Raw genomic sequence first — 27,242 nt, 5'->3', positions numbered from 1 at the left:
GGACCTCTCAAGAGAGCCTGTTCTTCTCCTGGATAGCAATAGTTGCTAAGTTTTTCTTTATATCAAGATTAAATCTGCCTCTCTGCAACTATGGTTCTACCCTCTGAGGCCAAACAAGATAACTGGAAACCATCTCTCCTGTAACTGGCCTTCAGAAGCCAGAAAACAGCTATCATTTCCCGCCTGAGTCCTGTGTTCTCCATATGCCATACCTTCTAGTTCCCTCACCATATTGATCTTCCCCCTAAAAAGCAGAGATGTGTCCAAGGTTCAAATATGGAACAAAATTATAACTTTTTGCCCTTTGCCCTTTCCTCCTGGCACCAGGAAAAACTTAAATCCATAGCACTATTCACCTAAGAATTTAGTCATAGTAAAGTCATAGCATAAAATGCCATCTTCATGACCTTACCAAATAGGAAAATACACAGCGTGCCTCCCAGGTGATTGGATAATCTAAGGCTCTGAGCTGGGTGGAGTGGTTTCAAGACAGCAAAAAAGAAATGTAGTAAAGCTACAATCTTTGATACTTACAGTTTCTCCTTTAGGACCATGTTCACCTTTGAAACCAGCAATACCAGGTTCTCCCTGAAGGAAGAAAAAAAAAAGGTTCTCATTCTTTACTCTCTCTACTACAAAATGAAAATATCCAGAGTTTGGTGGGGAGTGGAGTGAAAGCCACTGGTGATCCCAAAGAAAAGGATTCCCATAATTCAGCAATGTGGAAAGGCAGGTCAAGTTTGCCTAAAGATCATAAGATTTAAGACTGGAGGGGACCTAAATGGTCATCCAGTCCAACCTCCTTACTTCTCATAGATGAAGAAACTGATACCTATAGAGGTTAGATGATTTGTGGAAGACTATAGGGTTGTGATTCACACCTAGGTCTGCTGATTCCAAATCAGGCATTCTTTCCATTGCTCCATTAATGAAGGAACAGGATGCTTTTGACCCAGTAACAAGGGAAACCCTTCAAGACTTAATGTAAGCTTGAGGCCCTTACCGTCTGACCTTTAGGACCCAGAGGACCAGTTGCACCTTGAGGACCAGGAGGACCACGAGGACCAGGGAAACCTGGGGCACCAGCAATTCCAGGAGCACCCTGTCAATTAATACCAAGCAGAGAAGGGTTAAGAGAAAGGGGGACATATGCTCCACTTCTGGGGCTTTGGAGTGAGAAACTACAGGGAATTTGTGAGCAAGAGTGAGACTGCTATCTTCATCCCTCTTCTATCTCTGCTCACTCCCCCATAGCATGACTTATAATTGTAATAGCTATATGGATTCATATACCAAATTTGCTTCCTTGCTCTCATCCAAAGGGAGTATTAAAATACTGCCATCTCTGGAAGGCTCACCCTGACTAGAGAATGAAGAAATGAGAAACTCATAGTCTTTCAGGTATGATTAACTTATAGTTAGCCAAGCTTTTAAAAAACAAAACAGTAATCACATAGTCAGAAGCTCCAAAAAATAAATCAGATAAAGACCCTGATGGGGAAGCAACATAGAATAGAGCTATCTCATGCCCTTAGATTATAATTTTAAAGAAAGCTGGCATTAAGCTCTGAATCCCTTCCCTAAGAGAGACAATCCCTGCTCTCTCCTGTGTCTTCTCATACCCAGAGATGATTGGGTTATTCACATCTTAGGGAAATGAAAACTCAACTGGAAGAGAATAAAACAAGGAGGCAATATTTACCGCAGATCCTTTGGCTCCAGGGATCCCATCAGTTCCAGGGTTTCCCTAAAAGCAAAGAGACATTATTGAAGCAGCAGAGAAAGAACCTCACTTTTCAATTCATAGGGAGGACAATTGCTAGGCTGAGGATTGGCACTGCCTTAAAATAATAAATAACTTTATTAAAGAAAACTTTAAATTGCTTGTTACTTCTAGGAGTTGAAAGAAGGATGTCAGGAGTAAATGGGGAGAAAGAGTCTGGAGGCTTTGGCTAGAAGGAAAACGTCAGCAAATAGAGAAAGAAACAATCCATCTCATTTGCAGTGAAGTGTAGGAATGTGAAGGACAAAAGCCAGTGAATTCCTAGAATTTGGGGTAACCTTCATCTGGGGAAGGGAGCAGGAAGAGCAGAAACCTTGGACCCCCTGTAGAAATCGATCAATCACCAAATATTTATTAGGCATCTACTGTGTGGTAGGCACTGTGCTAGGAGATGGGAGGACTACAAGACAAAATGAATTGGTTTTCTTACCCCAAAGAGATTACTTTTTTATCTAGGGAATCAATAAGGTGTACAAAATAAATGGGGTGTAATGGGGGTTACAGCATTAAAAGCTGGGTGTGGGAATATCAGAAAAAGTCTCTTTTAGGACATCTGAACTAAGATTTGAAGAATGTCAGGTATTCTAAGAAGCATATGAAGAGCTTTAAATGCCAAACAGAGGAATTTGCATTTGGTCGTTATAAAATTCTAGTATTGTTTTTATATAGTGTGAGGGAGCCACTGGAGTTTGTTGAACAGGGGAGTGATGTAGTCATATCTATGTTTTAGGAAAAATCATTTTGGCAGCTAGGTGGAGAAGGGATTAGTAAAGGAAGAGACTTGAAGTAAAGAGACCAGTTAGGAAGTTCTTAAAATAGACCAGGGGGCAGCTAGGCAAATGTGAAAGATGTTGTGGAAGCATAATCTTATCTTCCCCTGCCTCTAAGTTCTGCTCAAGGTGATCCATATTCCAAGAACTCCTAAGGGTTCGAGAATTCTGTTTTCTGGGTCTATAATCAGGGAGTTGGGGACCAAGTAGGTCTTGATCTGATCTCCTGTAGTTCCCAGAGCCTCCTCGCTGAACTTCTCTTCTACACAGGGCCAGCCCCTCCTCACCCCAGCACCATTTATGCCCAAGTGGGGTTGTCACTTACTGAGGCTCCTGCAGGCCCAGGAGAACCAGGGGTACCAGATTCACCTCTCGGCCCTTGAGCACCTTCAGGACCACGGGCACCAGTGGGACCAGCTTCTCCCTGAAAAGTAAAGAATACAGATTTCAGTAAAATGAAAGGAACAAGAAAAGGAAGCTAGTCACCAAGTTAGTAATATTTACATGCCAGTTATATGCATTATACAAACTTTAGGTCCCATCCATACATATATTAGACCAGAAATGATAAACTTCAGATATATAATTTTTCAAGAGACAAAAAAGAATATAAACTGAGAATATATAATGATATAAATATAAAATATAATGAAAATTTAAAACTGAAGTGATAAGAGTTTGGGGGGCTGCTTCTTCCATTCCAACTGTTTCATGATCATTTTTTTCTTTCTCCTAGATGCCCTATTTATTCTAAACCCCTTCTGTATTCTGAATAGCTACAAGAGAGTACCTAAACTAGAAGCTATAGCAATAGTAATTAGGTTACCCCCAATAGCATCATCTTTAATCTTCGTCATTGAGTGGAAGAGGCTGCTGCTAGGCTACTAGTCATCTACCTGCCTCCTAATGCCATCAATTTCCCCAAGGTAGAGTTGGAAAGTTCACAATGCTGCTCCGAATTCTAGATGACCCTGATTTGGGGTAAACCTGGATGCTGGAGCAAAGACCCTCTCAGCCTAGTGGACCAGATTATAGGTTGTAACCTATGACAGTCCAGTCTGGGTGGATTCTCAAGCTTCTACTCAAGTTAGTCGCTGGCAATTCAATATAAAACAGACCAATGTTTTTCTACGACTTAACACTTTTTTCCTGAGGATTATAATTTTTTAAGATGTTTGTTCCCTGGAAAACAGTCCAGGGAGAGGGGCTGGGAGGACAAAGGCTGCTCAAGTTTCTGGGTTGGGCTTTTCCTCTTCTCAGAACATTCTTATCTTCCATTTACAATCCTCATTTTTGTAAAGGTCAAGTGCCTTCACCTTCTTCTGTCCCTCTTCACAGTGGCTCTCCTTCACCTGGCTCCCAGGGCCTCAGCGACTGTCTGGTTGCCATGGAAACCCCAAGAGGGAAAAGCAACCTGATTCCAGCTGACTGAATTCATCTCCTGGCCTAAACTCAGTTAGATTTTCCAGGAAAGTTCACAGTAGAATCTTTGCTGAATCATAGAGGCCTTTCCCTGAGCTTTAGTCTCCCACTGGTTTCTATTAATCCTCTGAAGAACTCTTATTAAAATGGCCCTGAAAGACCTATTTTACTTTTGTTTTTTATCAGCGAGGGTCAGACAGATGTGGAGAGGACATAGGGATGGAAAAAAGAAAAAAGAATGCTAATGAAACATTTCAAAAATATAAAGAACCATTAGGAAGAAAGAAAAAAACAATTCCTTCCAAAGTTAAGTATGGAATGTACAAAATATTTAGGAATCCACCTACTAAAATACATGCATGAGTTACATGAATATAATTAAATTAGAATCAAATCTGAGGAGCAAAGAAGAAGATATTTTCACAACTATGACTAGAAAAAGAGTTATTGACAAAGAAAAGGGATAGAGGGAATCACAGAAGAATAAATGGGCAATTTCAATTACATAAAAGTGAAATGTTTTTGTACAAACAAAATCAATGCAGTTAGAAGGGAAATAGCTAACTAGGGAAAAAATCGCTGTAAGAATTTTCTTTGATAAAAGTCTATTCAAAATACACAAGGAATTGACTCAACTTTATAAGAATGAGTCATTCCCTAATAGATAAATGATCGAGCAATATAAATAGGCAGTTCTCAAAAGAAGAAATGCAAACCAACAATAACCACATTCAAATTCTCCAAATCTTGAATGATAAAAGAAATGTAAATTAATACATTTTTCACTTCATAGCTATTAGATTGGGAAAAAATGACCAAAAAATAGAAAATGGCAGTTTTGGGGTGGCCTTGTGGAAGAATAAGCACATTAATATATTGTTGATGGAATTGTGAATTGGACCAGTCATTTTGGAAAGCAATTTGAATCTATATTAAAAAAAATCATTAGACCATGCATACTCTTTTACCCAGGTATACCATATTTGAGTTTATATTCCAAAGGGATCAAAGAAAGGAGCAACAGATCCAAAAGCACAAAAAAATATTCAAAGGAGAACTTTTTTGTATAGAAGACAATTAGAAATTAAGTTGGGAAATGGCTAGACAAATTATGGCATATGACTCTATTGGAATATTGTTGTACTATCAGAAAAAGAAACCTGGGATGAATTGCATGAACATTAAAGTAGAGCCAGAAGAACAATTATACAATAGTTAAACATTGCAATGGAAACCGATTGTGAAAAATTTAAGAGCTCTGATCAATTCTATGGCCAACTAAGACACCAGAAAACTGAGAGAAGAATGAAGGACTAGAAATGCAGAATGAGACATACTTTTTTGTTGGCTTGTTTGTTATAAGGGGTAGAGAAAAGGGAGAGAGAGAGTGATAGTTGTGTCAAAAGAAAAAAAGGAGAGAAATGTTTAAAGCATCAATGAAATGTCCTAAAAACATACAAGATAACAGAACAAAGCCCAGAAAAGACAGAGATAAACAAAACAGTTTAGATATGTTGGGTTTGTTGTTTCTTTGTTTGTTTGTTTTAATCAAGCTGTATGTAACAGATATATATGGCTTCATCTACAAACCTCTTTCTGTGTTTCTTAATATATGGAAGTGTTCATGTTTGCAAAATTCAGTGTTTTAAATTTTTTATCTTAAAAAAAAAAAAACAGGACCCTATAAAATCCATGAATACCAATTTTAGCAGGAAAGAAAAATGAGACTCTGGCAGAGGCAGAAGTAGAGAAGAAAGGAGGAAAGGGGAGGGGGTGATGCTTCCTCTCATTTTATCATCACCCTCTTTCCTCCCAGCCTGCCCTGGTCTTGTTGTTTTTACTTTTTGACGCCTCTCCTAGATTCCTCTCCTGAGACTGTTGGAAAGAAAGCAGCTCTCTTACCTTTCTCTCCCGGTCAACTATCCTCACTCTAATCTCCCTCTTTCCCCCTCTGGAGTCTGTAATTTTACCTTCAGCTGCTTATCATGCTATCTTTGCTTTCCCTTCTAGCAGGTGACCCCAGAGAAATTCTTAGCTTTATTCATGCAGAGCACGGTGGAGCAGGGCGGGGAATCGAGATTTCTGGGAAGAGAAGAGGGGCTCTCACAAGCCTCTTTGAGGGGGTCGGGGGCAGAATTCAGGGACGTTCTGGGAATTTACAGTGGTGCTGGCAGCAAAGGCTTACCTTGGCCCCTGGAGCACCTGGGAATCCAGGACCACCAGAAGGACCGACAGGACCCTAGAGACAAAAGAAAAACAGTGAAACGGACTCAACTCCAAAGACTCGAGCTCTCCCCTCCCCCACGTTAGCCTGTCTGAGCTCTACAAAAATTCTGGCTCTAGTCTCCAGTTAAAGAGAACACAGCAGGCATTCAGACGCCAGTGCCCTCGGGGGTCTCCAGACAGAGGTCCTCATTAAACTAAGGTCAAAGAGAAGCGCGGAAACACCTCTGCCTCCACTTGCCCAGCTCCAGAGTGCAGAACCAGTTTTCGCCTCTGAACATATAAGTAGAGCTTCCCCCCGTCCCTCGCCCCCCCCCATTGTCCACAACAACAAATTAATATGGAATCAACTTACAGGGGGACCAGCTGGGCCAGGTTGACCATCATTGCCACGAGCACCCTGTGAAAAATAAGGAAAGGGGGTCAGTGAGAGAAGTCTATTGGCCAGTCCCCTAGAAGCCCCAGGGGAAAACAGACCCTCCCCCCTTAATCTGAACACTCACATACACAGATTGACGGGAATTTAGGAAGTTACCAAGTTTGTCAGGATCAGCCAGAAGGAGGCCAAATCTGAAACTCAAGGCAATTCACCTATATGGTGACTTCGTCATTCCTCAGAATCTTCCATAAAAAGGAAGTCTTTCTTAATGAGATTGAAACACAAGAGCATGCCCATGGCACTTTCTTGTTTCTTATAATAAAGCCCACCCAGAGTGGGGGATTAAACAGTAGATTCCATGAGAGAAATGCCTAGTTGGTGTTAAAGAAGACACTAAAAGAGATTCCTGTATGGACCACTGATCCTGTGTTGGACTTATCAGAAAGAAAAGAGGTTCTCTCTCTCTCTCTCTCTCTCTCTCTCTCTCTCTCTCTCTCTCTCTCTCTGTCTGTCTGTCTGTCTCTCTCTCTGTCTCTCTCCTCTCTGTCTGTCTCTGTCTCTCTGTCTGTCTCTCTCTCCCCCCAAGTTTATGTCTACTAAACCTCTGCTGGGGGTACTGTTACATAATTGAACAAATTATTGTACGTGAATATAATAGAACATTATTTTTCCAAAATAAGTGATGAAAGTTGAAGTTTCAAAGGAAAGCCTGAGAAGACCCATAGAACTGATATAGAGTTCAGTCAGCAGAACCAAGAGAACAATCTATAAAATAACTACCATTATAAGAAAAGAAGATTTGAGAGACTCAAGAACTCTAATGTAATGACTAGCCAAGACTTTAGAGGACCAAAGTTGATGCATATTCTCCCCTTCCTGAAAGAGAGGTGATGAAGCAGAACAAGATCTACATCTTTGTAGATGGCCAATGTGAGGATTTCCCTTGCTTGACTAAACATATTTATGACAAGGGTTTATCTTTATTTTTCATTATTATTCAATTGGTGGAGAGGATGTAGGAGGGAAAGAAGATATATGATTGTGAACTGAATAAAAATGGAATAAGAAAAACAACCTCTATTAAGATGGAACAGGGATGGAAAGAAGAAAAATTGAGCAGCATTCTGATCTGTATAACCCTAACTGAGACAAGAATGCCCCTTGCTCAAGTAGCTGAATTATCCGCTAACCAAAGAAAGCACCTGCAAACCTCTACAAGGAATGTTGGCAACAAGTCTAGACCTGAAGCATTGAGCCCTGGCTTGGCTCTGTTCTCTAGAGAACACCAGTGCCTCCAGCCATAACAGGAAGCCCATGTGATATTTGTGGCTGGTGCTCAGGTACCTATGCCTCCTTGCAAAATGTCTGATCAATTCAAAACAGTATTGGTGATTGTTCCTCAGAGAACTAATCATCTAAAGAGAAGATAGCGATTAGGCAAAATGCTGATGGCACCAGCCTTTGTGCCAATTACAGCAGTCAAAGGATTTCCTGCACTTGGAGTGCAAAAAGATCTTTCCCAAAAGGACCTGTTCTGGAAGGTTGGCTCTGGGCTACCTTTCCAGTCAAATTCATGTTACTCCCTTTCACATATTCAGGTGGACAAACTGATCTACTTGCTGTTGTCCCACCTTAGCATTCCATCTCCAGACTCTATTGTGTCTAGAATGAATTCACTCCATCCTCACCTTCATGATCACTGTTGTCATCTCCCTCTCTTCTTTCAAGATGTTGAGTTCAGGGAAAGCCTTTCCTGATCCCTCTCATTGTTAGAGTCTTTGCCCTCCTCAGATTAATCCATAAGTAACTTACTGATTTATAAGAAAAACAAAACCCAAAAGCTATCTAGTCCTTTTATTTTATGGATTAAAAAAACTAAGGGGCAGCTAGGTGGCTCAGTGAATAAAGAGCCAGGCCTGGAGAGAGGAGTCCTGGGTTCAAATTTGACTTTAGATACTTCCTGGCTGTATGACCCTTGGTAATTCACTTAATCTCCATTGCCTAGCCCTTTCCAGTCTTCTGCTTTGGAACTGATATCTTAGTATCATATCTAAGACAGAAGGTAAGGGTTTAGATAAATAAGATCATAGAGACCTTAGAGACCATCTGGCCCTACCCTTTTCTTTTCTAGATAATGAAACCAAGGCTGATTGGTTCAAAGTCATACAGGTAGTAAATATCAAAGGCAGGATTAGAACCTAGGTCCTCTCATTTAAGAGTCAATCTGTGTTCCTTCCACTATACTAAGTGTCATTACCTTTCTTAATAGAATATAAGGTTTTTGAAGGCAGGAACTTACTTTTCTTTCTGTCTTTAAAAGCTAGCACAGTGCCTTACAAAATATTTGTAGAATTAGACTAGATGGGATTAGAAGTCCAGGTGAAACAAGACTGAAATTCATTGAGAAAAAAAATGCCAATGCCAGGGGAGGGTCAGTGGAAAAGACGTGGAAGACAAGAAATGTAGTGATGGTGAGAAGTGAGAAAAACAACTCCAGACTAGAAAATGAAATTAAAGATGAAGGGGGGTTATATCGTCTGCCAAGCATCGTGAGCAGGACTATGAGCACTGACTCTTAAAGTTGAGGCTAACCTGCACTTTTCAGGGTCAAAAGCAAAGGAGATTCACTGTCTTTCCCCCATGCCTTTTCACTGCTTCTTACCTAGCTTACCCAAATTCCCTAAACCAATGGTTCACCTGGGAGAAATGGATCAAATAATGGAGAACTGTGACTAAAAGAAGGAAACAAGCTGGGGTTAGAGGCTATGATAGTAGCAAGAAAAAGTGGGGAAGAGATAGACCTTGTGACAAAGCCAGATTGAATAACTGGCTTCTTGGGACATCTGAAGTTAGATCAGACTTCCTGAGAAGAGCTCATGGCTGAAGCATGAAGGAGGAGAGAGCAGAGCTCAAAGGAGGGCTGGGAGAGAACAGTACTTTGCTACTACCTGGTCAGAGAAGACCAGCTTGACCTGCCTTGCCACTTGGGGAAGTTGAGTAACCTCCAATGGCCCTGAGTAGATATATAGGGGGCCAGAGAGATCAGAACAGTAGCTAGGATATTCGTCCATAGAGGCTGAATGGCTGCTTGGGAGAGCCTAGTGCTGGGACTTCTGTTTCCTTATATTCCTGGGGATGAGCTCTGGACAGCTACACAGTTTGGCTCCAAGAAGAGTGGCAGATGCTCCAGCCTGGCTTAACACGAAGGTAGGCAGCCTTGTCTCCATGATTCTGAGTCAGTGTTGAATGAAAAGCCTTTTTCATTCTGTAGTTGAAGTTTCACTGCCCTTTCATGTCTTTGATCATCAATTTGGCTTTTTCCTGAGTACCATCTCTGCATGTTTGCCCAACACGTACTTCTCCATTCTGAATTCCATGATGACATTTACTGGCTTTCCTATTGTGGTTCTCTCAGTCACTTACATTTTTAACAATAATAACTTGCTTTTGCATAATTCTTGTGGTTACAATCTATAGAATGTATATGTAGTTATAGGCATATTATATAATTATCTCATTTGCCTTCTAAGCAAAGAGATTGGAATTCCTTGAGGAATACCATGCAGAGAGCAAGCATTCTATCAGTATTTGTTGAATGACTGGGCAGAGATTTTGCCTTCTTCCCTGTTTTTTCAGTGCTAACTACAATGATCTGAGCCTCTGTTTCCCTGTCTGTAAAATGAGGACAGTGATAGTTGTACTACCTACCTCATGGGGCTGCGGTAGGAAAAGTGGACCTGAAGGTGCTATCTAAATCTGACCTAACGGCATGAGAGATAAAGCGAGAAGGCTGCACTAGGTGATCCCTAAGGTGTCTTCCAGTTCAACACCCTGTGAAATGATTAAAGAATAAAGGCAGGACAAACAAAACCAAGCAGGAATTCCAGTGGCATAGATGGGTGGCAGAGCTACATTCCGATCACAAGAGCAACTTGAAAGCACCACGTAGGTATGATGCATCAGGCAACAGTATCATTCAACCAAAGAACCCAGGATTACTGAACGCCTTTCCCCAGCCTTGCCAAAGTATCTTTGCTGCTACTAGAATTCCTTGTGTTTCTCTGAAGCCGTCGGTGCAAAGTGAAACATCACAGGGTGGCAAGATTGTGCCACCCGCTGGAACGTGTGTGCCAACGCCAGCCTGAGTTTTTCATGTCCTCTAAAATACTGTGACCCTCGCCTAGGACTCAGAGGAAGGACCAAGGTAGCATAAATAGCATAAAGGGCTAGAAAATAAACAATAGCATTGGAGAAAGGGGGTCATCTGAGTTGAGGAGCCTCGAATGATGAAGAAAAACAAAGAAAAAGTTTCTTTCTGGGTTTCTTGGAACCATAATTCCTAGCAGGCTGCATTTGGTCAGAGCAGAGATTTCATTTGCTTGAGCTCAGAATGAGAATGCCCATTTCATTGGAGTAGATGGAACCTTTAGAACAGGACCAGTGGAAATGGCTGAGAGGGGTTCTGTCCCCCAGAGGAGTAGCCCACCAAAGGCTAGACCCAGGGCCTGAGACCCAGGTAGGAAACTACACTCACCGCAGCACCAGGAGGGCCATTCCGTCCTCTCTCACCAGGCAGACCTCGGGGACCCTGTGACATACAAAGGCAAAGGTAAAAATGTTTGACTTTTCTCAAGGTGTATTCAAATGCCAGGAAAAAGCCTAGCTCTGGAGCTCTTGAGAGGTGAAATTCAAACTCACCATTGGACCAGGAGAACCATTTTCACCAGGAGATCCACCTTCACCCTGAGGAGAAAGAAAGGAGAGAATCAGCATCTGTGAACCTATATCACACCTATTCCCAATCCTTAGGAACCCTGAGGAGCAAAAAGCAAGAAAACCCCAGCTGTCTGCTGGCCTGTCATCTGACAACAAACCCTCCCATATTAATATAACATCTTGGATTGGGAAGGCTCCCCATGCTCTTCCTGGGAGCACCCGGGACTTCAGAGGCATCACCAAGAAAGAGACAGAGAAATTAGCTCAAGTTAATATAGACTTTCAATCAAAACTCTCCACAGAATGTGAAATACCCTCTTAGTATTTCTTTCCAGCAACAAAATCTAGATCAGTAGAATTTCCGTAACTGAAGGGAAAGTTGCCTCTCAAAGAATCTACATCCTGGATATCTTATTACCTTACCTTAGCACCAGGAGCACCAGCTTCTCCCTTGGCTCCATCTAAGCCTGGGTAACCCTAGAAGAGGAGAGGAGAAATTCAGTCACTGCTCTCCCTATGTTCACCTCTGTCCACCTTCCCTTCCTCCCTGCTATGTCCCCCTCCAGACCTACATCCGCCCTGCTACCATGGTTGCAAAAAATACTTACTCTGTGACCTTTGACGCCAGGAAGACCAGGAGTGCCTGGGAAACCACGAGCTCCCTGCAAGCCAAAAATAAAGGATAAAGGAAATGCAGGAGTACTAGCTGGTACAAACTCTTATCTCTTGGGCGATGCTTGGAGGAAATCATGAAAAGACTCATAAAAGCAACCAGGATGAATTGAAGCCCAGAATGTGGACCTTGTGAGTTTCTAACTCCAGATCCACAATTGGGACTCATGTCCCTTTCCCATTATGTGCTTTGGGTTCCCTGAGTATCAAAAAGAGACAGTAGCATTTCCCACTGCTAGATGTTTTAGTACGACTTAGAGAAAGTGTTATCTCACTATCAGGTTGAGGAAATTATAATTTGGGGGCATTTTTTCCTAACTGGCAAATGCCAAAGTGCTTGCTTTATATAAATGATCTGACAGAAGTGGGGCCCTGGGTTTTAAGAATGCCCTAAATCCATTCTAAGGAAACCCAGGTACTGAGGATGAGGAAAGGTGGAAGACATACCTGAGGACCTGGAGGACCACGTTCACCAGATTTTCCAGGTTTTCCAGCTTCACCCTGAGGGGAGCAAGAATTACCTCTAAACTTATTCCAGAACAATATCATTCCTTCTCTTGGACCCTCAGAATGGCCTTTTTTATTTCCAATCCCATGCATTTTTCACAGGTCTTCAAAGACTAGAGAAGTTTTCTGCCCCGCTGCTGATTCATTGTCCTTTGTATCCCTCAAACTCCTCTTTAGAATGTACTGCTTCTAGAGTCCCTCTATACCCACCCAAAGAAATTCTTTTCTCCATTTACCAACTGCTTTCATCAGTGAAGGAATTCCTCATGTCCTTATCCTGCCATTTCCTCCAATGTCTTTGTTACCTACAAGATCTATCAGTCTCCAAGCTTACCTCTCTCTCTATCATCCCAGATACATGAAATCACCCTTGAGAAATATTAATATATTCTAGGAACCATTTATCTCCTTGTAATGAACACTAGTTAGACATAAGTAACATATATACATATATATAATCCTTTTCTTTTTCATTAGTTGGCAAAATGATGAGTTAATCTACTTTTAACTCATTTAAAATTTAAAAGTTTAACTCTGATATTTCTGTTACTGTTTATCTTTCTCTACATTTTTCTTTGTGTTTTTTTCTACCCCTGCTTTTATTTTTCAGATCTTTTCTTATCATTTCTTGAGTTACTAAATAGCATTTTTCTTTCCACTATATCTGGAGCAATAGCCAAGGAAAGCCTTAGTTTCCTTGTCTGTAAAATCAGGGGATGGGACTAAATGCCCTCTAAGGTTCTCTCTAGCCCACAGTCTAGGATTCTAGCACCCCATAAACTCCTAAGGTTATTCTCTCAGAGAATATAGTCATCACTAATGGGTTTTATAATTTGAATCTTGCTTCTCAGTGTACTGCCTCCCTCATACCCCCAGTAATCAGAGATGATGGCAAACAATTCCTTTTCAAACGTAGGTAGGTTTCCTTCCCTGGTAAGCATTCAATACTTAACAAAATAGTTGTTCTTACTCATTGAGATTCATCACATTGAACAAGTCTCTCTACTTTTCACAGATTTCCAACCTCTTCCCCTCAAAATTAGTGTTTTATTTTATACTCACATCATCACCAGGTTTTCCAGGGGGACCAGGGGGACCTCGGGGACCCATGGGGCCCTAGAAACAGAGAGAGATAATGACACCCTGAGCTAATCAAACTTAGTCAGTTGACAGGTACCTCCCACAATTAAATGGGCAACAGCAAGGGCTGATAGTCTGACTACTACTACCAAGAGGAAGACCTCTGAGAAGCCTGGAAAAAATTTCCCTGCCTCACCTCTTTAAAAAAATGTTCTTGTCCTAGAAAACAGAAAAAAAGAACCATCCAAAAATCGCCTCTCTGTGAAGGGATGCTGCCAAGGATGAAGAAGCTCAGAGACATCTGAGTATCAGGTTAGGGTGATCACAAACCTAATCCATAGAACCCATCAAGAGGGAGAGTCAAGCTGGAGACATGTGACCCCAAAGTGAGGCCCTATCATATTGGGGTTAAGCCAGGGTTGGGTAAAGAAGGGGCACAAATCCCTTTGGTCATGGAAGGGATCCTTCCCTGCCCCAGGCAGCTTGTTGTGAGGGGCTAATTTCTTAAAGAGAAAACTATTGAGAAGAATCCAGGTTGCTGAGCATAACTCCTGGGAGTCAGGAAAGAGAAATGTGATCACATCTCTTTTATAATTAACCTTTTCTTCATCTCATTTAGTCTCCCAAGTCCTTCCTTTAAAAAGTAATTAAAACAGATGAGTTTTAAAGTAATTAATTTCATCTGAATTTGCAGTCTCCGCAATAAGAGATAGATACAGTCTATCTTCCCCATTGTAGATCTCCTAGCCTAGAGGTAGTAAACAGAGAACGATTATACTCTTTTTGCCTCAGTGTTGCTTTAGGATGGAGCAACACTGAGGCAAAAAGAGTATAAACCATAAGATCCCTAAAGTGGATGACTCATTTTTGAGTCATCCACTTTAGGGATCTTATGGTGTACATAAAAAAAAAATCTGTTGTAGAGATTCTTGTAGGCAGTTGTCTCAGTGTTAGACTCAGAATCAAAAAGACCTGAGTTTGAATCCTGCCTAACTTTGTGACTGTAGTCAAGTCAAGTCACTTAACCTATCCCAAATTTGGTTTCTTCCATTATAAAATGGAGATAATATGTGATAACATATCTGAAGTGCTTCAGAGGCTTTAAAATAGTATGAAAATCCTAGTTATTATTATTAGTACTATTACATAGTGTTCTATTTTGCCTCTAGTTTATCTGTCACACTTTTAACATAGTCCTTCCTGGTTTCTCAGGATCCCTGGTAAGCCATAACACTGGAGCCCTGATGCTGAAAATCCCTCTTTCACTTAAGAAGACATCCAAAAAAGGCAGATGGTAGCCAACCCTGAGAATCCAGGAAAGGGGAATAGGGGTAACCTGTAAGAACTAGTACTTTCTGGAAATTAGGAATCCAGCAGGAAGGAAAGAAAGAAAGAAAAATAAAGAGCAAACAGGTTTCCAAAATTTATTTGATGCCAAGAAGCCAAAAGTTTCCACTTGCCTGGCTATGTGTCCCATCACTGTGATGGGATATCTTAGGCTACCAAAAGTGAGCAAAGAAAGATAACGCTGTGGTAGTATTCTTGGGTGGTCCCTGTTTTAGACACTTCTCTATAAGATACCCCTAGTGGCTAAGAAATGACATTTGGTATTTTCTTCCAGGCTTCTCTGTTGGGAGTGAGAGAAGTACAATCCCCAAAGGTATTAATGGTGCTGTCTTGTGGGAATATTCCCAGGGGAAGGGACTTGGCCATGTTCGGATACTTACAGAGACACCGGGTTCTCCGGGCTCACCGGGATTGCCTTGAAATCCTTGAGGACCCTACAGTGGAAAGCCAGAGAGCTCAGGTTAGCCACTCATGATATGAAGAGTACAGAAAAAAAAATGGAAAAAATGATTTGAAAAACATTTAAAATCAGAGCTGTCACTATACTCACAGGTGCGCCAGAAGGGCCAGGAGGTCCTCTTGGTCCCATGGGGCCCTGCATTGGAACACAAAACAAGGGCCCTTAAGAGGATCCATCTAACCACCAGCATCCAACATGTTGTCACCAAGCCAAGAAGCCCAGACAAGAAACAAGGAGGTAATTCTGCAGTGGATGAAGGACCTACTGGGGCTGCCCACTTGTCTGCCACCTCTTTCATATGGTCTCCTTCCCTCCACATCCACCTATTTTTATTCATAGAGGCCATTCAGAAAGAGAACCTAGCCTGACTTTCTCCTGGAAAGCAGCCTTGTTTACTAAAGTTTCTGAGTTTCATTTAGCACGTGCCAAGTCAAGCCGCAGGGCTGAAATTTCCTGCTGAAAATCTTGTGGGATCCTGAGGAACAGTAGCTGCTGTCTACATCCTCCAGCCTCCCCTCCAAAAGCAACAGAGGTTGGCCCTTAAGCAAATCAGCCTATATGACTCCACACACGCACAGCACACACACCACCTCCCCATCAACCCCCCGCGGTAATTCGCCTCAACTATTTGGCAGCTGACAAAGAGTGCACTCAATGAAGAAAGAGCAAGTCATTTAAGCCCAAGCACTGGAGTCAGCTCTCTGCTAAGTAATGGAGAGTGACGTTCGTTACTGTAAGCTGATGGAAGTGGCCAGGTTCCTGACTGACCCCCGGGCTCCAGGACCCTCGCCGTTTGAGACAACGTCTGCCTTCCTTACCATGGGTCCTTGCATCACTCCCAGCTGAGCACCTCCAGCCTTCTCATCAAACCCTCCTGCCATCTGAGCGGCAAAGTTCTGCAAAGAAACTCAACGGCATTAGGGACTCAAGTCGTTCTTGGTTTGACCATCTCCTTTGACCATTGGGGGGATTATCAAGTTATGTCATTCATTTAATAGGAGACACACAAAACATAAGGGAAAACTGTTTGAAGGGGCAGAGTCCAATAGTCAGGACAGTAGGCTCCAGAGACTTTGGTCTTTGGATGTGGTAAGTCTCCAAGGTTAATGTTGTTTGTGTAGCAAACATCCAAACTATGAAATTTTGTAATTAGTCAGTTCCCCAAAGTATTTGGCATGTGCCAGGGACAGATGCCCTCCAAGAGGACTGCTCCTCTTTTTTTCAAAGAATGCAACTATCCAAACACTTTTCCCCACATCCAGAATCAATGTCATCCAGCTCTGAGGTCAAGTGGGGATTTAGACAACTGAAGTTCTCCCCCCCCCCCAGAAAGCCAGAGTGCCTAGTTAGATCAGGCGGTGTCTAGCTCCCCAGCCTCATGCTGAATAAATGCCATATTGTTCTAAATTGTCCTCTGGAGGGTCGAAGGATGTTATATAATGAGTCTAGCTACTACTGGCAATCCCCGAGAGCCAGCCAGATCAATATGGATACCAATAAGAATAGACATTTCTAGGGCAGTTTTCTGAAAGACAGCAAATACTTACTCCACCAAGCCCAGGGAGTCCTGGAGGTCCTGGAGGACCAGCGGGTCCGGGATTGCCGGGGGTACCAGGTTCACCATCTCTACCACGAGGACCAGGATTACCCTTGGCATAAAGATAAAGGAATCAGTGTTCAGTGACATAGGTTCCATAACCATCTGCCCACAGCCCGCCCTTGGGGAAGTAGCCAGGCATGTGGTAAGACCACAGAGGGACCAATGAGGCCATGAGACTCAATAGATGTTCTTTCTTTACTTACCTTTTCCCCTTTGGCACCACGATCACCTCGGGGTCCTTGTTCACCTGCAGGTCCCTGAAAGAGAAGGAAATAGTGAGATCAACGACAAGGTGATGAATGAGTTGAGTACCAAGTAGCTCATGTTCAATTAGGGGAAAGTCTAGAGAACTGATTTCTTTTTCTTACCTGTGGTCCAGGGGGTCCTTTGGGTCCTACAACCTGCATAAAAGAAAGGAACCCAGAGCCATTGGTTAAAAGAAAAGCTCAAACAGGCCAACCCTACAATAGTTGGCCCTAAGAAACATGGAATGTAGAGAGAGGGAAACTGACAACTTACATCTTTGATATCTCCAGGCTCCCCTTTCTGTCCCTGTAATGCAAAATGTTCCCTGAGTTAGACAGTTAGCAATAAGTCTACCCTAGCCATGTAAATCTATCAACACTTGCAACCAAAGCAAGTTTGCTTTGATGAGAGCACCTCTGACTACAGAAGTGGGAGTCTGCTCTACTGGATGGGAGATACTTTCTAAAGAACACACAAAGAGAACAGACACAATAGCTGGCTCTAAACAGAAGTAAAGCTGCTGCTTCAAACAAACCAACAGAAACAAAAGCCTTACCTTTGGTCCCAGATGCCCTATTTAGAAAGAAAAAGATGAAACAGAGCGTAAGTACCATGAGATGAATGACTCAAACTTCTTATTACATACATGTTATCCTTCAGAGGACACAAACCAGGATTCAGTGGGGAGGTGGGAAATCTGCTGTGTGACAAAACCATCAGAATGTGCAGGCTGTGAGTGGTATGGGGCCCCATCAACAGTTGAAGCTTCTCTAGGTTTCTCACAAAGAATGAGTAAAGCGATAGACAGAGTGAGGAAGCCATAAAGAGAAGAGCTAATCAGCCACAAAGGAAGGAAACACTCAAGATAGGAGGATTTGCTCAGGCTAATTTTGTCTCCAATCAGAAAGCCCCTCTCCACCCTCCCTCCCCCAACCTTCCCAAGCTAAAGATTATTTAGAAAGCCTTACTTTAGAGAGGTGCCTGTCTCCTCCAAGCAAGCACAGCAGAGGGCAAAATGCAAATGTTACAAAAAGCATTTCAGCATAATCCCAAATTACAACCTCCCAATTATTTTCCCCCAGTAAAATAAGTAACTAGCAAGCAACACTTCACTCACACTGGCCAGCTCAAAAATGCCTTGGGAATCTGAGCCATTAAAAAGAGTACCCAGTTTAGTCAGTGTAAGTAAAGTGTTATAGAAAGACAATTTCTTGCTTCTCCATCATCTCTGTTTCTTCTAGACTTCTGCACTAGTGGAGGTAGAAGAAACAATGGGAGGGCCACCAAGAAATCTGGACTTGTTGCCCTTGTAAAAGTGGAGCAGATCAGTGAGTAAGTATGAGTGTGGGTGTGGGGAGAGGAAGGGGAAGGGGGAGACACCTGAACATCACCCCTGGACACTAACAAGGACTGACTGAGCCCTCGTCCCCCAAATAGATGGTCTACAGGGACACAGCTCCAGGAGAATCTCCCCACCCTACACATAGGACTTCAGTAATTAGTTCATTCTAAAAGAGGGAAACTGCCCTTTCTGTCTTCTCATTGACTGGCAGATGACTTCTTCCCCAACCTGGGGACTATGCACTTGAAGGGACTTCTCAAGTAATGGTGTGTGTGACTAAGGAGAACATGATTTGTGGCTTGGCTAAAGAGCTTTTGATCTGTTTTGTGGATATAGTAATTACTAACTAGATCACTTGAGAAGGTATTAAATAGACTTCCAGTTGACTAAACTAAGCTTTAATGCCTTCCCTAACTATTTGGAAGTGCCAAGAGGGGGAGGGAGAGAGAAAACCCTTTTGCTGTCTCAGATTCCCTATCAACTAGCCAGAGGAGTAATCCCAAGGGTTTAGGACAAGCAAGAAATGGTCTTTCTTTTCAGTCCCAGCTGCTAGGATCCCATGGATGACCAGCTTCCCCTCCTTTCTGACTCTGGTCCCCATCCATGGGAAAGCTTTTGCTCTGATTGCAAGTAATTTATTTATGAAACAAGAAATAAATAAATTACGACCACTGGCGGTGGGCGGGTCAGTTGGGCAGGTAGGGCAGCACTCTCCAAAGGAGATCTCAGGGTGGAGACAGTCTTTCATGTCTTCACAGATTACTTCATCGCACAGGACAGTTCCAGTGTCACACACACAGATTCTGCAAGGCTCAGGTTTCCATACATCCTTATCATTATACCTCTGCCCTTCATGAACACAGCTGTTTGCATTTTCTGTACCAAAGGTAGGAGGGTGAGAATGTGGAAGAAAGTAGGAGTAATGGGTAAGGAAGAGGAAAGCCAGAGAAAAGAAAGAGAAATTGGGTTATAATGTCAGCATTGATTGCAGCAGTCATTACAATTCAAAAAGTCAAATATAAACTCAGATTGTAGAGATAAACTCTGCTTCAGTGAAGACCACTTTTTCTGCTGGGACATCTTCCAACTGTAACATAAAGGATTTCTTTTCCTCCAAAGATATTGTCTTCAGTGAAATCCTCAGGACCAGTGATACAGCTGACCAAAGGAAAGTTAGTAGTCTAGACTACACTGAATATTTTCTACCCTTTCTCATGCTCTTTGCGAAGAGCTGCTCTTGGTCGAAGGCCCTGGAGGTTCACAAGTGGATACTAGCCTAAATTCCTCCCTTCTGTGGTAGTTGAGCTACACGGGTTGGGGGGGGGGGAGGTAAAAGGAAAAAAATGGTATGACTCCAGTGAGACTTCCAGGATTGGCATTTCTTTGAAGATGGAGTGATTTACACAGGAAAAATGAAGAGATGAGTAGTTCTCACAGAAACAGAGTGAGAAGTGTTTGGTTTATTCAGCCTCTTCTCTGGGTTTTACCAGGTTGGATAACCACATATGACCTCAGAGGCTTTCTGTTAAATCTGTCAGAGATTTTACCCACAAACAATAGTCTCCAATATCAGATATCTATTTTAGGACACTTTGGCAGGGGAGGGAGAAAAATTGGAGATGATCAGAGCTGCTTTGCAAGAGATCAGAATTGGGATAGTTATGGGGAATTAAAGAATCACTGGAAGAAAAATTCTCAGTCCCACATGAAGATGCATGTGATGCAGAGGCAGACGAATACCTCTCCCAAACAGCAAAGATTGTATCTTATTGATTTGTATTCTTCGCCCAGTGACCAGAACAACGTTTTGTACATCACAATAGCCTCTTCCACATTCGAATGAATGAATGAATGAATTAATGAATGAATGAATGCATAATCATGTCCCTACTGGCTTACTTAGTTGTGCCTCTCTAGAGACAGCCCACTTCTTTTTCCCCAACACTCAGTCCCAGCAGCTAGGAAGGGCACAGATTGCCTAGTCATGTAGACTCTACATGGTCTGACTCTGGCTATCCAGAAAGGCTGAGGGAGTAGAGCAAAAAGGAGTTCTGCCTACTCTCCCATCCCATCTGGAATTTATGTTGCAAAAGAGCCATTTGTTGACCAGGAAGCCGAGCATGCTGTGCCAAAGAGCTGGCTGCCCTGGCAGCATGTGCTCAGGAGAGCTCCGAGCTGGTTTTCTCATCAGAAACCTGAAAGGAGAAGGAGGCATCAGGGGCTGACTAAGAAGAGAGAGTTCTAAACAGAAAGAGAGAAAGGAGACTGCCCTGCTAAGTGCTCGGGGAGACACAGGGCTGCCCTTTGAAGAGGAAGGCATTTGTCTTTTTCCGTTTTCCAGAAGCATAGTATTGGTAGAGTAAGCAAATGCTGGTGCCATGCAGAAACTACTTGGGAAAACGCAGCTGGTAAGGGAACGCTAGAATACAGCTTGCTGGTGTTGATGGGTTCCCCCTTAGTGACCCAAGGACTGACACTGACCCGTGTGGGTACCTGTAAGAAAAACTGAAAAGCTCTGGGGAAAGCTTCCCCTGTGAAGATCACCAGGAGCTGGCCTCGGGAAGCACAGAAGGCTCAGGGGCTGAGCTAAAGCCAGAAACTGGGCAACTGAGTCAGGGGTGACAGTAGGTGGGTTATGAAAAGGAAAGCCAGAGTAATGAATTCTCTATGGCTGAAACTTGTGGAAGCGTGCTTCTGTACAAACCGTGCTGCCTTAAACCGGGGCCAGTATAGTAACTGGATAACTTAGGTGTGTACAGAGGAGCTGGGCACCATTAATCGGCATAATTACTGTTAATAAACGACTGGTGATAGCATCACAATGGGCCCCTATAAGGTTACCCTAATTATAGCCGTACTGTATGTTCCCCTTTGTGGGAGCCCTGTAAAAAGCTACCTCTCTCTCTGGGAACTGTTTGTCTTTGCCATCCAAAAGAGGGCTGGAGCCCCCTTGGTGGCGGCTGGGGGGGGGGGCATTGTGCGAAGGGTGGGAGCCTGGGGGAGCCCACCGGACCTCTCCTCTCATGAATGAGCCTTTTCTGAGCTCACACAGAGCCCGATTCACAGGTCTCTGCGAGGAACCAGTTTAAAATAAATACGGGCAGCATTTCAACTCCATCTGGAACCCATCGCTGCCAATCTCCCAAATGCAAACAAACCTTCACAATAGGGGATTGAGGTCTCTAGCTTGAACTGAAGAGAGCTTTCAGAGGCGCAGACTCTGAAATGCAGATGTGGGTCAAAGACACCCGAGCCAAAAACACTTCAATCCCTCGGGGAGGCATTAGCGATCTCTAGGTTTCTAACATTTTTTGACGTCTCTCTGGGCTGCGCCCGTTCCCCACGTCACATCTTGGGGACCAGGGGGAGCAGCGGAAAATGAGCCAGGACACGCGGGCAGCGCAGCCTCTCTGGGGCAACGTTACCTAAACCGCCTCCTGGGAGGAGCCACTGAAGTTCTGGGCACAACTAGGCACCTCCGAACTGTAGCCCTTGGAGCCAAGAGGCAGCAGCGAAAGCCCTTTGCCTTTTTAGAAAGCGAAGCAAGAAACTCGAAGGAGGGCTTTAGATGGGGAGGGGAAGTTTGGGCGGGGGGGGGGGGGAGGTTCTCAAAGACTAGATCAAATGCACAGCTGATTCCGAGACCGGTAGTTAGAGGGTGGTTTGAGAAAAGGGGATCTGAGGTTGGGAAAGTGTGGACTCGGTGGGCAGGCAAAGATAAGACCATAATTTACTCAGACTGAGTGTAGGAAATGCCACATCACTGGACTGTCTTGTATATCCCCTGAACTAGCCTCCCAAGTGCCCCTGATGGCGAGCACTTCTCGGGTCACTCCAGCTCTCCCTGGCAAGCCAGCTCCGCTAATGAATGGAAACTCCTTCTGAGTGCCGGGAGGCGGCATTCCACATCTTTTCTGGAATCCCCGCCTGCTTTCAGGGAAGAGGGAGAGTGCCTCGTCAGGAGAGTGCCTTTTCCCCCCTTAAAGTTTTCCCTCTAAAATTGATTTACAATCTGTAACATACAAAGAAGGGGGCAGGCATCCCAGCTACAGGAAACGTTCCCAAACACGTGGAGAAAAAAATGGGGAAAAAAAATCCTTTCTACCTAATAAACTTTCCAGGCTTCGTTTGTCCTGACTGAAATCCCAGACTGGGAAACCTTTCCGAAGAGGGTTGCAGGGAGGGTGAGGGCGATCTGGGCTTAGATTTGGGTTGTAAAACCCTGAGACCCCCAGTTGCCTAGAGATGAAAGATTTATGGACACAATCAACTAGGCTCCCCCTCCATCCCATCGTGGTACTGCGGTGTGTTAAGTTCCAAAACTGTACCAAAGTAGTTCTTTGTATTGCACCCACTTCCCCCACCGCAGCCGAGGAAGGGGGGGGGGCGCTATTTTAATGGGTGTTTGGAGTAAATTGCCTGGTGAGTCTGGAATGCTTTCTACCCTTCAGGTGGCCTCCTGAGAGAGAGAGAGAGAGAGAGAGAGAGAGAGAGAGAGAGAGAGAGAGAGAGAGAGAGAGAGAGAGAGTCATAAAGGCTTCTGGGATGCAGCAGGAAAGTAGCTTAAGATAGCCTTTGGGTTTCGACTGCACCTTGCTAATAGTAGGAGAAGGAAGAGGGTTTAAGGTCTCTAAGAGCCACTCAAATCTTTCTTTGAGGCAAGTTTTTCTCAGAGTATCCCCTTTGTCTATCTCCCCTTTGAACCCCAACCCCCACCAGCCCATGGAAGTTAACCCCTTGGCTCCTGGCTGTTTTGTCAACCAATGGACGGACACAGACCATCCTTCTCCTCCATAGATAGATGGGCTGTGACCCGTTTGCTGACCCTTGACTGTTCAGGCGAGAAGTGTGAGGCTCCCGGACGAATGTTAGTGTAGATGTCTGAGGAGAAGGAGGAGGAGAAAAAGAAAGAAAGAGACATACACACAGAGACGGAGAGACAGAGACAGACAGAGATTGTCAGAGAGAAACAGAGACAGAGACAGAGCAGAGGGAGAGAAGGAAGCAATGTAAATTTCCAAACTCTCTCAGATCAACAACTTTTCCCCCATTGAAGTTCATATCAATTGCTCTACCAACACCAGCTGTAATGCTACGCCCCTCCCACCCAGCATCTTCACCCCAGCTCTTGGGAAAAGGGAGAGAAGAAAGGGCTCCACTCTGGCGAGATGCCTTGGGCCCCTGATCTCCTTCAGGCCCCCGGCTAGGATCACCTGCTGGGAGGGAGAAGCGACCAGTGGGCTCCAGGAGGACCCTCGTCGCGCTGGGACGAAGCTGCAAGAAAAAGTAAGGAAAAGAAAAACTTACGGACATCCAAGTTCTGACACTGGACAGCAGCTAGCAGCAGCGCCTGGGCAGTGGCCAGAAGCAGGAGAGTCCTTGGATCCCCCAGGTGAAACATGACTAACCCGGGACCCTGCGCCGAGGAGGAGGAAGGAGGCGGCAGAGGAAGGTGCTGGTCCCGGCTCCTACCGCGTCCTCATGCAGCCGGCCCGCTGGAAAAGGACAAGCAGGAGGGAGTCCCAAGCAGCCTTGCAGGACTCTGCGCTTAGCACCAGCTTGTGGCTCCCGTTATATGCGCTCTGCCCCTCCCGGGAGTCAGCGGATAAGCCGAGAGCACGGGCCACCCCCTGCCCCCTGCAGAGCTGTAACCTGAGCTTCCTCCCCGACCCCTCCCCCTAGCCCACACCAGGTCCTGGGCCAGACCCTTCCTGCCCCTCAGTTTACACCTGCCCCTTTCCATGGCGCCCCTCCTTCCCCAAACCCCATTTCCCTCCTTCTCCTAGGATGCCCCTAGTTCCCCCTCAGGAATGCAGAACAAGAGGCTGCCAGGAGGAGGGGGTGTCTCCGGCCCCTCCCCTCGAAGCTTTGCCCATGGAGCAGGAGAGGGAGGGATGTGTTTGCAGAGGACAGGGCACTGAGCCCTAGAGAGAGGAGGGAAGGAGGGAGGAAGCATAGCAAGCAGAAAGGAGACAGGGACCTTCGGTTGTGGGCAGGCAGGGGGCAGAGGGGAGCCATTAAGAACATCTGGAATTCAAGGTCACTGAGGCAGGGAAGCAGGGGCTAAATCCCTAGGTCTTTCCCGAAGTCCCTCTCCTCTGGAAGTCCCTGAGCCATAAGATTTAAGCATGTGAATCAGAGAGAATAAGAGAACGTGAGTCTGACTCTGGAAATAGCAGAACAAGCTTAAAATACTGGGGATAGAGAAGAGAGACCTACTTCCATCAGGAAAGGGAATGGAAGAGAAAGGAAAGGATGCGTTGCTGAAGAGTTAAGGAGTGGGGTGGAGACTACGGAGAAAAAGGAGAGATAAATGGATAATCAAAGAGCCCTAGATCAGAAGAAAATGATTTTGCATCTGAAGGCTGGGTGGGTTGAGCATCAAGTGAACCTTTTTCTCTAGGAAGAATCTTGTACCTTTTCAATCAGATATGATGTCAATGCAACCCAGCAGATTTAGGAGGATTCTGGATACTGGAATCTGAAGGTGCAAGGCTATCCAGATATGAAGTCTTGGGGTACAACTGGCATCTTGGCCCAGGTTATGGAGGAGACAGCTTCAGCTAGAATAAGGTATTGAGAACAGAGAGAAAGGGTCTCCGTTTCCAAAAAGCTTTCCTTTCCAGCTCTTCCCTTCTTGCCATATTTCAATTCCTTCAGCTTTCTGCCTCCCCACCTCTCCCCCTTTCCGTTCTCATCTCTCATTCTAAGTTGAAGTGAGAAAATTGTCTGTGCCTGAACCTTGTTAGAGTCTCTTGTATAAAGGTTGGAGGAAAAGTGTAGATTTCCAAGAAGCAACAACCCTTGGCCTTGTAGTGTTCCTAGAGCTCTGGGATGACTCGCTTAATGAGAACGCCATGAACTGTTTCAGAGGAGTGTTTTCTAGAGTCTCTACACATTTCACAAAAGCCACCTTTATGGCTCAGACCCCAGAGGGAAGACCAAGGATGATCAAAGACTCAATTAGGTATGCCAGAATCTTCTATGTGGGTGATGAAATTGTTCAGAAAGCCCAGGCTTAGATGTGAGCAGCTGAATTTCTGTGTAAATAAATGAGAAGTAATGCTAATTATTCAGTGCCTTTAAGGAACTCAAAAAGTGGAAGTCTAGGATTATTGGGTGCAAAGACCCTGGTAGAGTGCAAAGTAATTGCCATTCATAATGATGACCCAAGGTAATCAAGAAAAGGTTAAATTAGGATCTTTTTGTAGTAGAGAAATGTATACTCAATTTCTAAAAATCTCACGCAGCTCAGTGTGCTGGAAACCCCCCTGAATGTGGGGTGAGAAGACCCATATCTATACAATGAATTGACTATATGGCTGTGGGTGACCTACATTACTTCTCTGGGTCTCCATTTCATCTACAAACTGAGGGATGGAACTAGGTCACTTCTAAGGTCCCTGTGAACTCACTCCTGCGATTTCCCTCAAAATGGCCAACATTGTCAAAGGCTCGTTCTTAAAGCTTCAGTTGATCTGGAAAAGTAAGTTATATGGAATAGTTCACTCCCTGATGATGTCAATTAAAGAAGGTTCAACTCTATTTTCTCAAACTGCTATAGTGGGAACGAAACAGAAGCACTGGACGTTTTACACATACAGTAGCCTTTGTTTCAGCAAAATACAAGCATTCATAACTGGGACATCCTACCTAACCGTACATATGACTTCATTTACCCTTGAACGTTCACCACCCAACAGAAAAAATACAAGCTGGAAATGTAACACACGTCCACTGCAAAGATAGCAGGTCTAGTCCACGGAAGGGACCGGTCAAAATAACTGCTTAGTGCCCCGAAATTGCTTTTTGATTGATGGTTTTTACTTTTTATTTGGCTGTTTTGGCATAATGTGGACACAGGCTTCTTGAAAACAGATGTGCAGGTAGGATGTAAAGAAAAACTCTCCCTCCCACTTCACAAATTCCATTTAAAAATAGTGATAAAGTGAGGAAAGAAAGACATTCCAAGAGGCAAGCCCACCCCAAATATGGCAGCTTGTCAATACCCACAGTGCTCTCAGACCTCTGCTCATACTGAACAGACAAGGTAGCAATTGAAGGCTAGACTGGCAGTGCTCACTCAACATTCAGGCATGCTTTAAAGATCTACTTGTGTTTTTCTCTGACTATTTTTTTAGCAGTCTTAGTTGTGAATGACTAAGGTAAAATTTCAGCATTTATAGTAGACCATCTCTAACCAGTCAGAATCTATAAGAAATGAGGATGTTTGCTTTTACTCTGAAACTGAATATGAAGCTCTCATTAAGAAAAGGCTTCAAACTTCAAGTTACTTTGGGTACTTCTGGGTACATGTTTAATAACATCACTTCACTAAAAGAGAACTGATGTATACGGAGCAGTTAGGTGGCTCAGTGGATTGAAAGCCAGACCTATAGAGCCAGGAGATCCTGGGTTCAAACCTTGTCTCAGACCTCAGACACTTCCTAGCTGCATAAGTTACTTAACTCCCATTGCCCATTGCCTAGCCCTTACTCTCTTCTGCCTTGGAACCAATACACAAAAAAAAGAAAGAGAGAGAGAGAGAGAAAACTATGTGTAAAGCTGGCCTGGACTAAATAGAAATCCAGGACAATAGTGTGTTGATAAAGATTTAACAACCAAGTCTCCAGGGAGAAAAAAATTGAATGCATAATATACTTTAAATTTAATCTGTTCGTAGTTCCATCAACAA

At 43.9% G+C, this 27,242-nt stretch overlaps 1 protein-coding gene across 4 annotated transcripts in view; it reads right to left on the bottom strand.

Annotated features, from left to right (window-relative positions):
• Positions 1–24,144, bottom strand: part of COL2A1 (collagen type II alpha 1 chain) — a 44,763-nt gene extending 20,619 nt beyond the window's left edge. The window contains exons 1-22 of one of the 4 annotated variants that reach the window (XM_056798373.1): positions 23,855–24,144; positions 19,214–19,423; positions 17,762–17,778; positions 17,479–17,511; positions 17,328–17,360; positions 17,163–17,216; positions 16,907–17,008; positions 16,178–16,255; positions 15,450–15,494; positions 15,280–15,333; positions 13,535–13,588; positions 12,413–12,466; positions 11,902–11,955; positions 11,717–11,770; positions 11,276–11,320; positions 11,112–11,165; positions 6,554–6,598; positions 6,161–6,214; positions 2,879–2,977; positions 1,703–1,747; positions 1,004–1,102; positions 535–588 (exon numbers count right to left, since the gene is read on the bottom strand). In XM_056798373.1, coding sequence (XP_056654351.1) covers positions 535–588; positions 1,004–1,102; positions 1,703–1,747; positions 2,879–2,977; positions 6,161–6,214; positions 6,554–6,598; positions 11,112–11,165; positions 11,276–11,320; positions 11,717–11,770; positions 11,902–11,955; positions 12,413–12,466; positions 13,535–13,588; positions 15,280–15,333; positions 15,450–15,494; positions 16,178–16,255; positions 16,907–17,008; positions 17,163–17,216; positions 17,328–17,360; positions 17,479–17,511; positions 17,762–17,778; positions 19,214–19,423; positions 23,855–23,948 — 1,431 coding nt within the window. In that variant the 5' untranslated portion in view covers positions 23,949–24,144. Of the gene's footprint in view, positions 1–534; positions 589–1,003; positions 1,103–1,702; positions 1,748–2,878; positions 2,978–6,160; positions 6,215–6,553; positions 6,599–11,111; positions 11,166–11,275; positions 11,321–11,716; positions 11,771–11,901; positions 11,956–12,412; positions 12,467–13,534; positions 13,589–15,279; positions 15,334–15,449; positions 15,495–16,177; positions 16,256–16,906; positions 17,009–17,162; positions 17,217–17,327; positions 17,361–17,478; positions 17,512–17,761; positions 17,779–19,213; positions 19,424–21,705; positions 21,850–23,854 lie in introns of those variants that run through there. The other 3 variants (XM_056798374.1, XM_056798376.1, XM_056798375.1) reach the window with 3 other exon arrangements.
• Between the last annotated feature and the right edge of the window lie 3,098 nt (positions 24,145–27,242).

This window comes from Monodelphis domestica, chromosome 5 (genome assembly GCF_027887165.1).
Source record: "Monodelphis domestica isolate mMonDom1 chromosome 5, mMonDom1.pri, whole genome shotgun sequence".
NCBI lineage: Eukaryota > Metazoa > Chordata > Mammalia > Didelphimorphia > Didelphidae > Monodelphis > Monodelphis domestica.
This window is presented reverse-complemented; position numbering and strand designations above follow the sequence as displayed.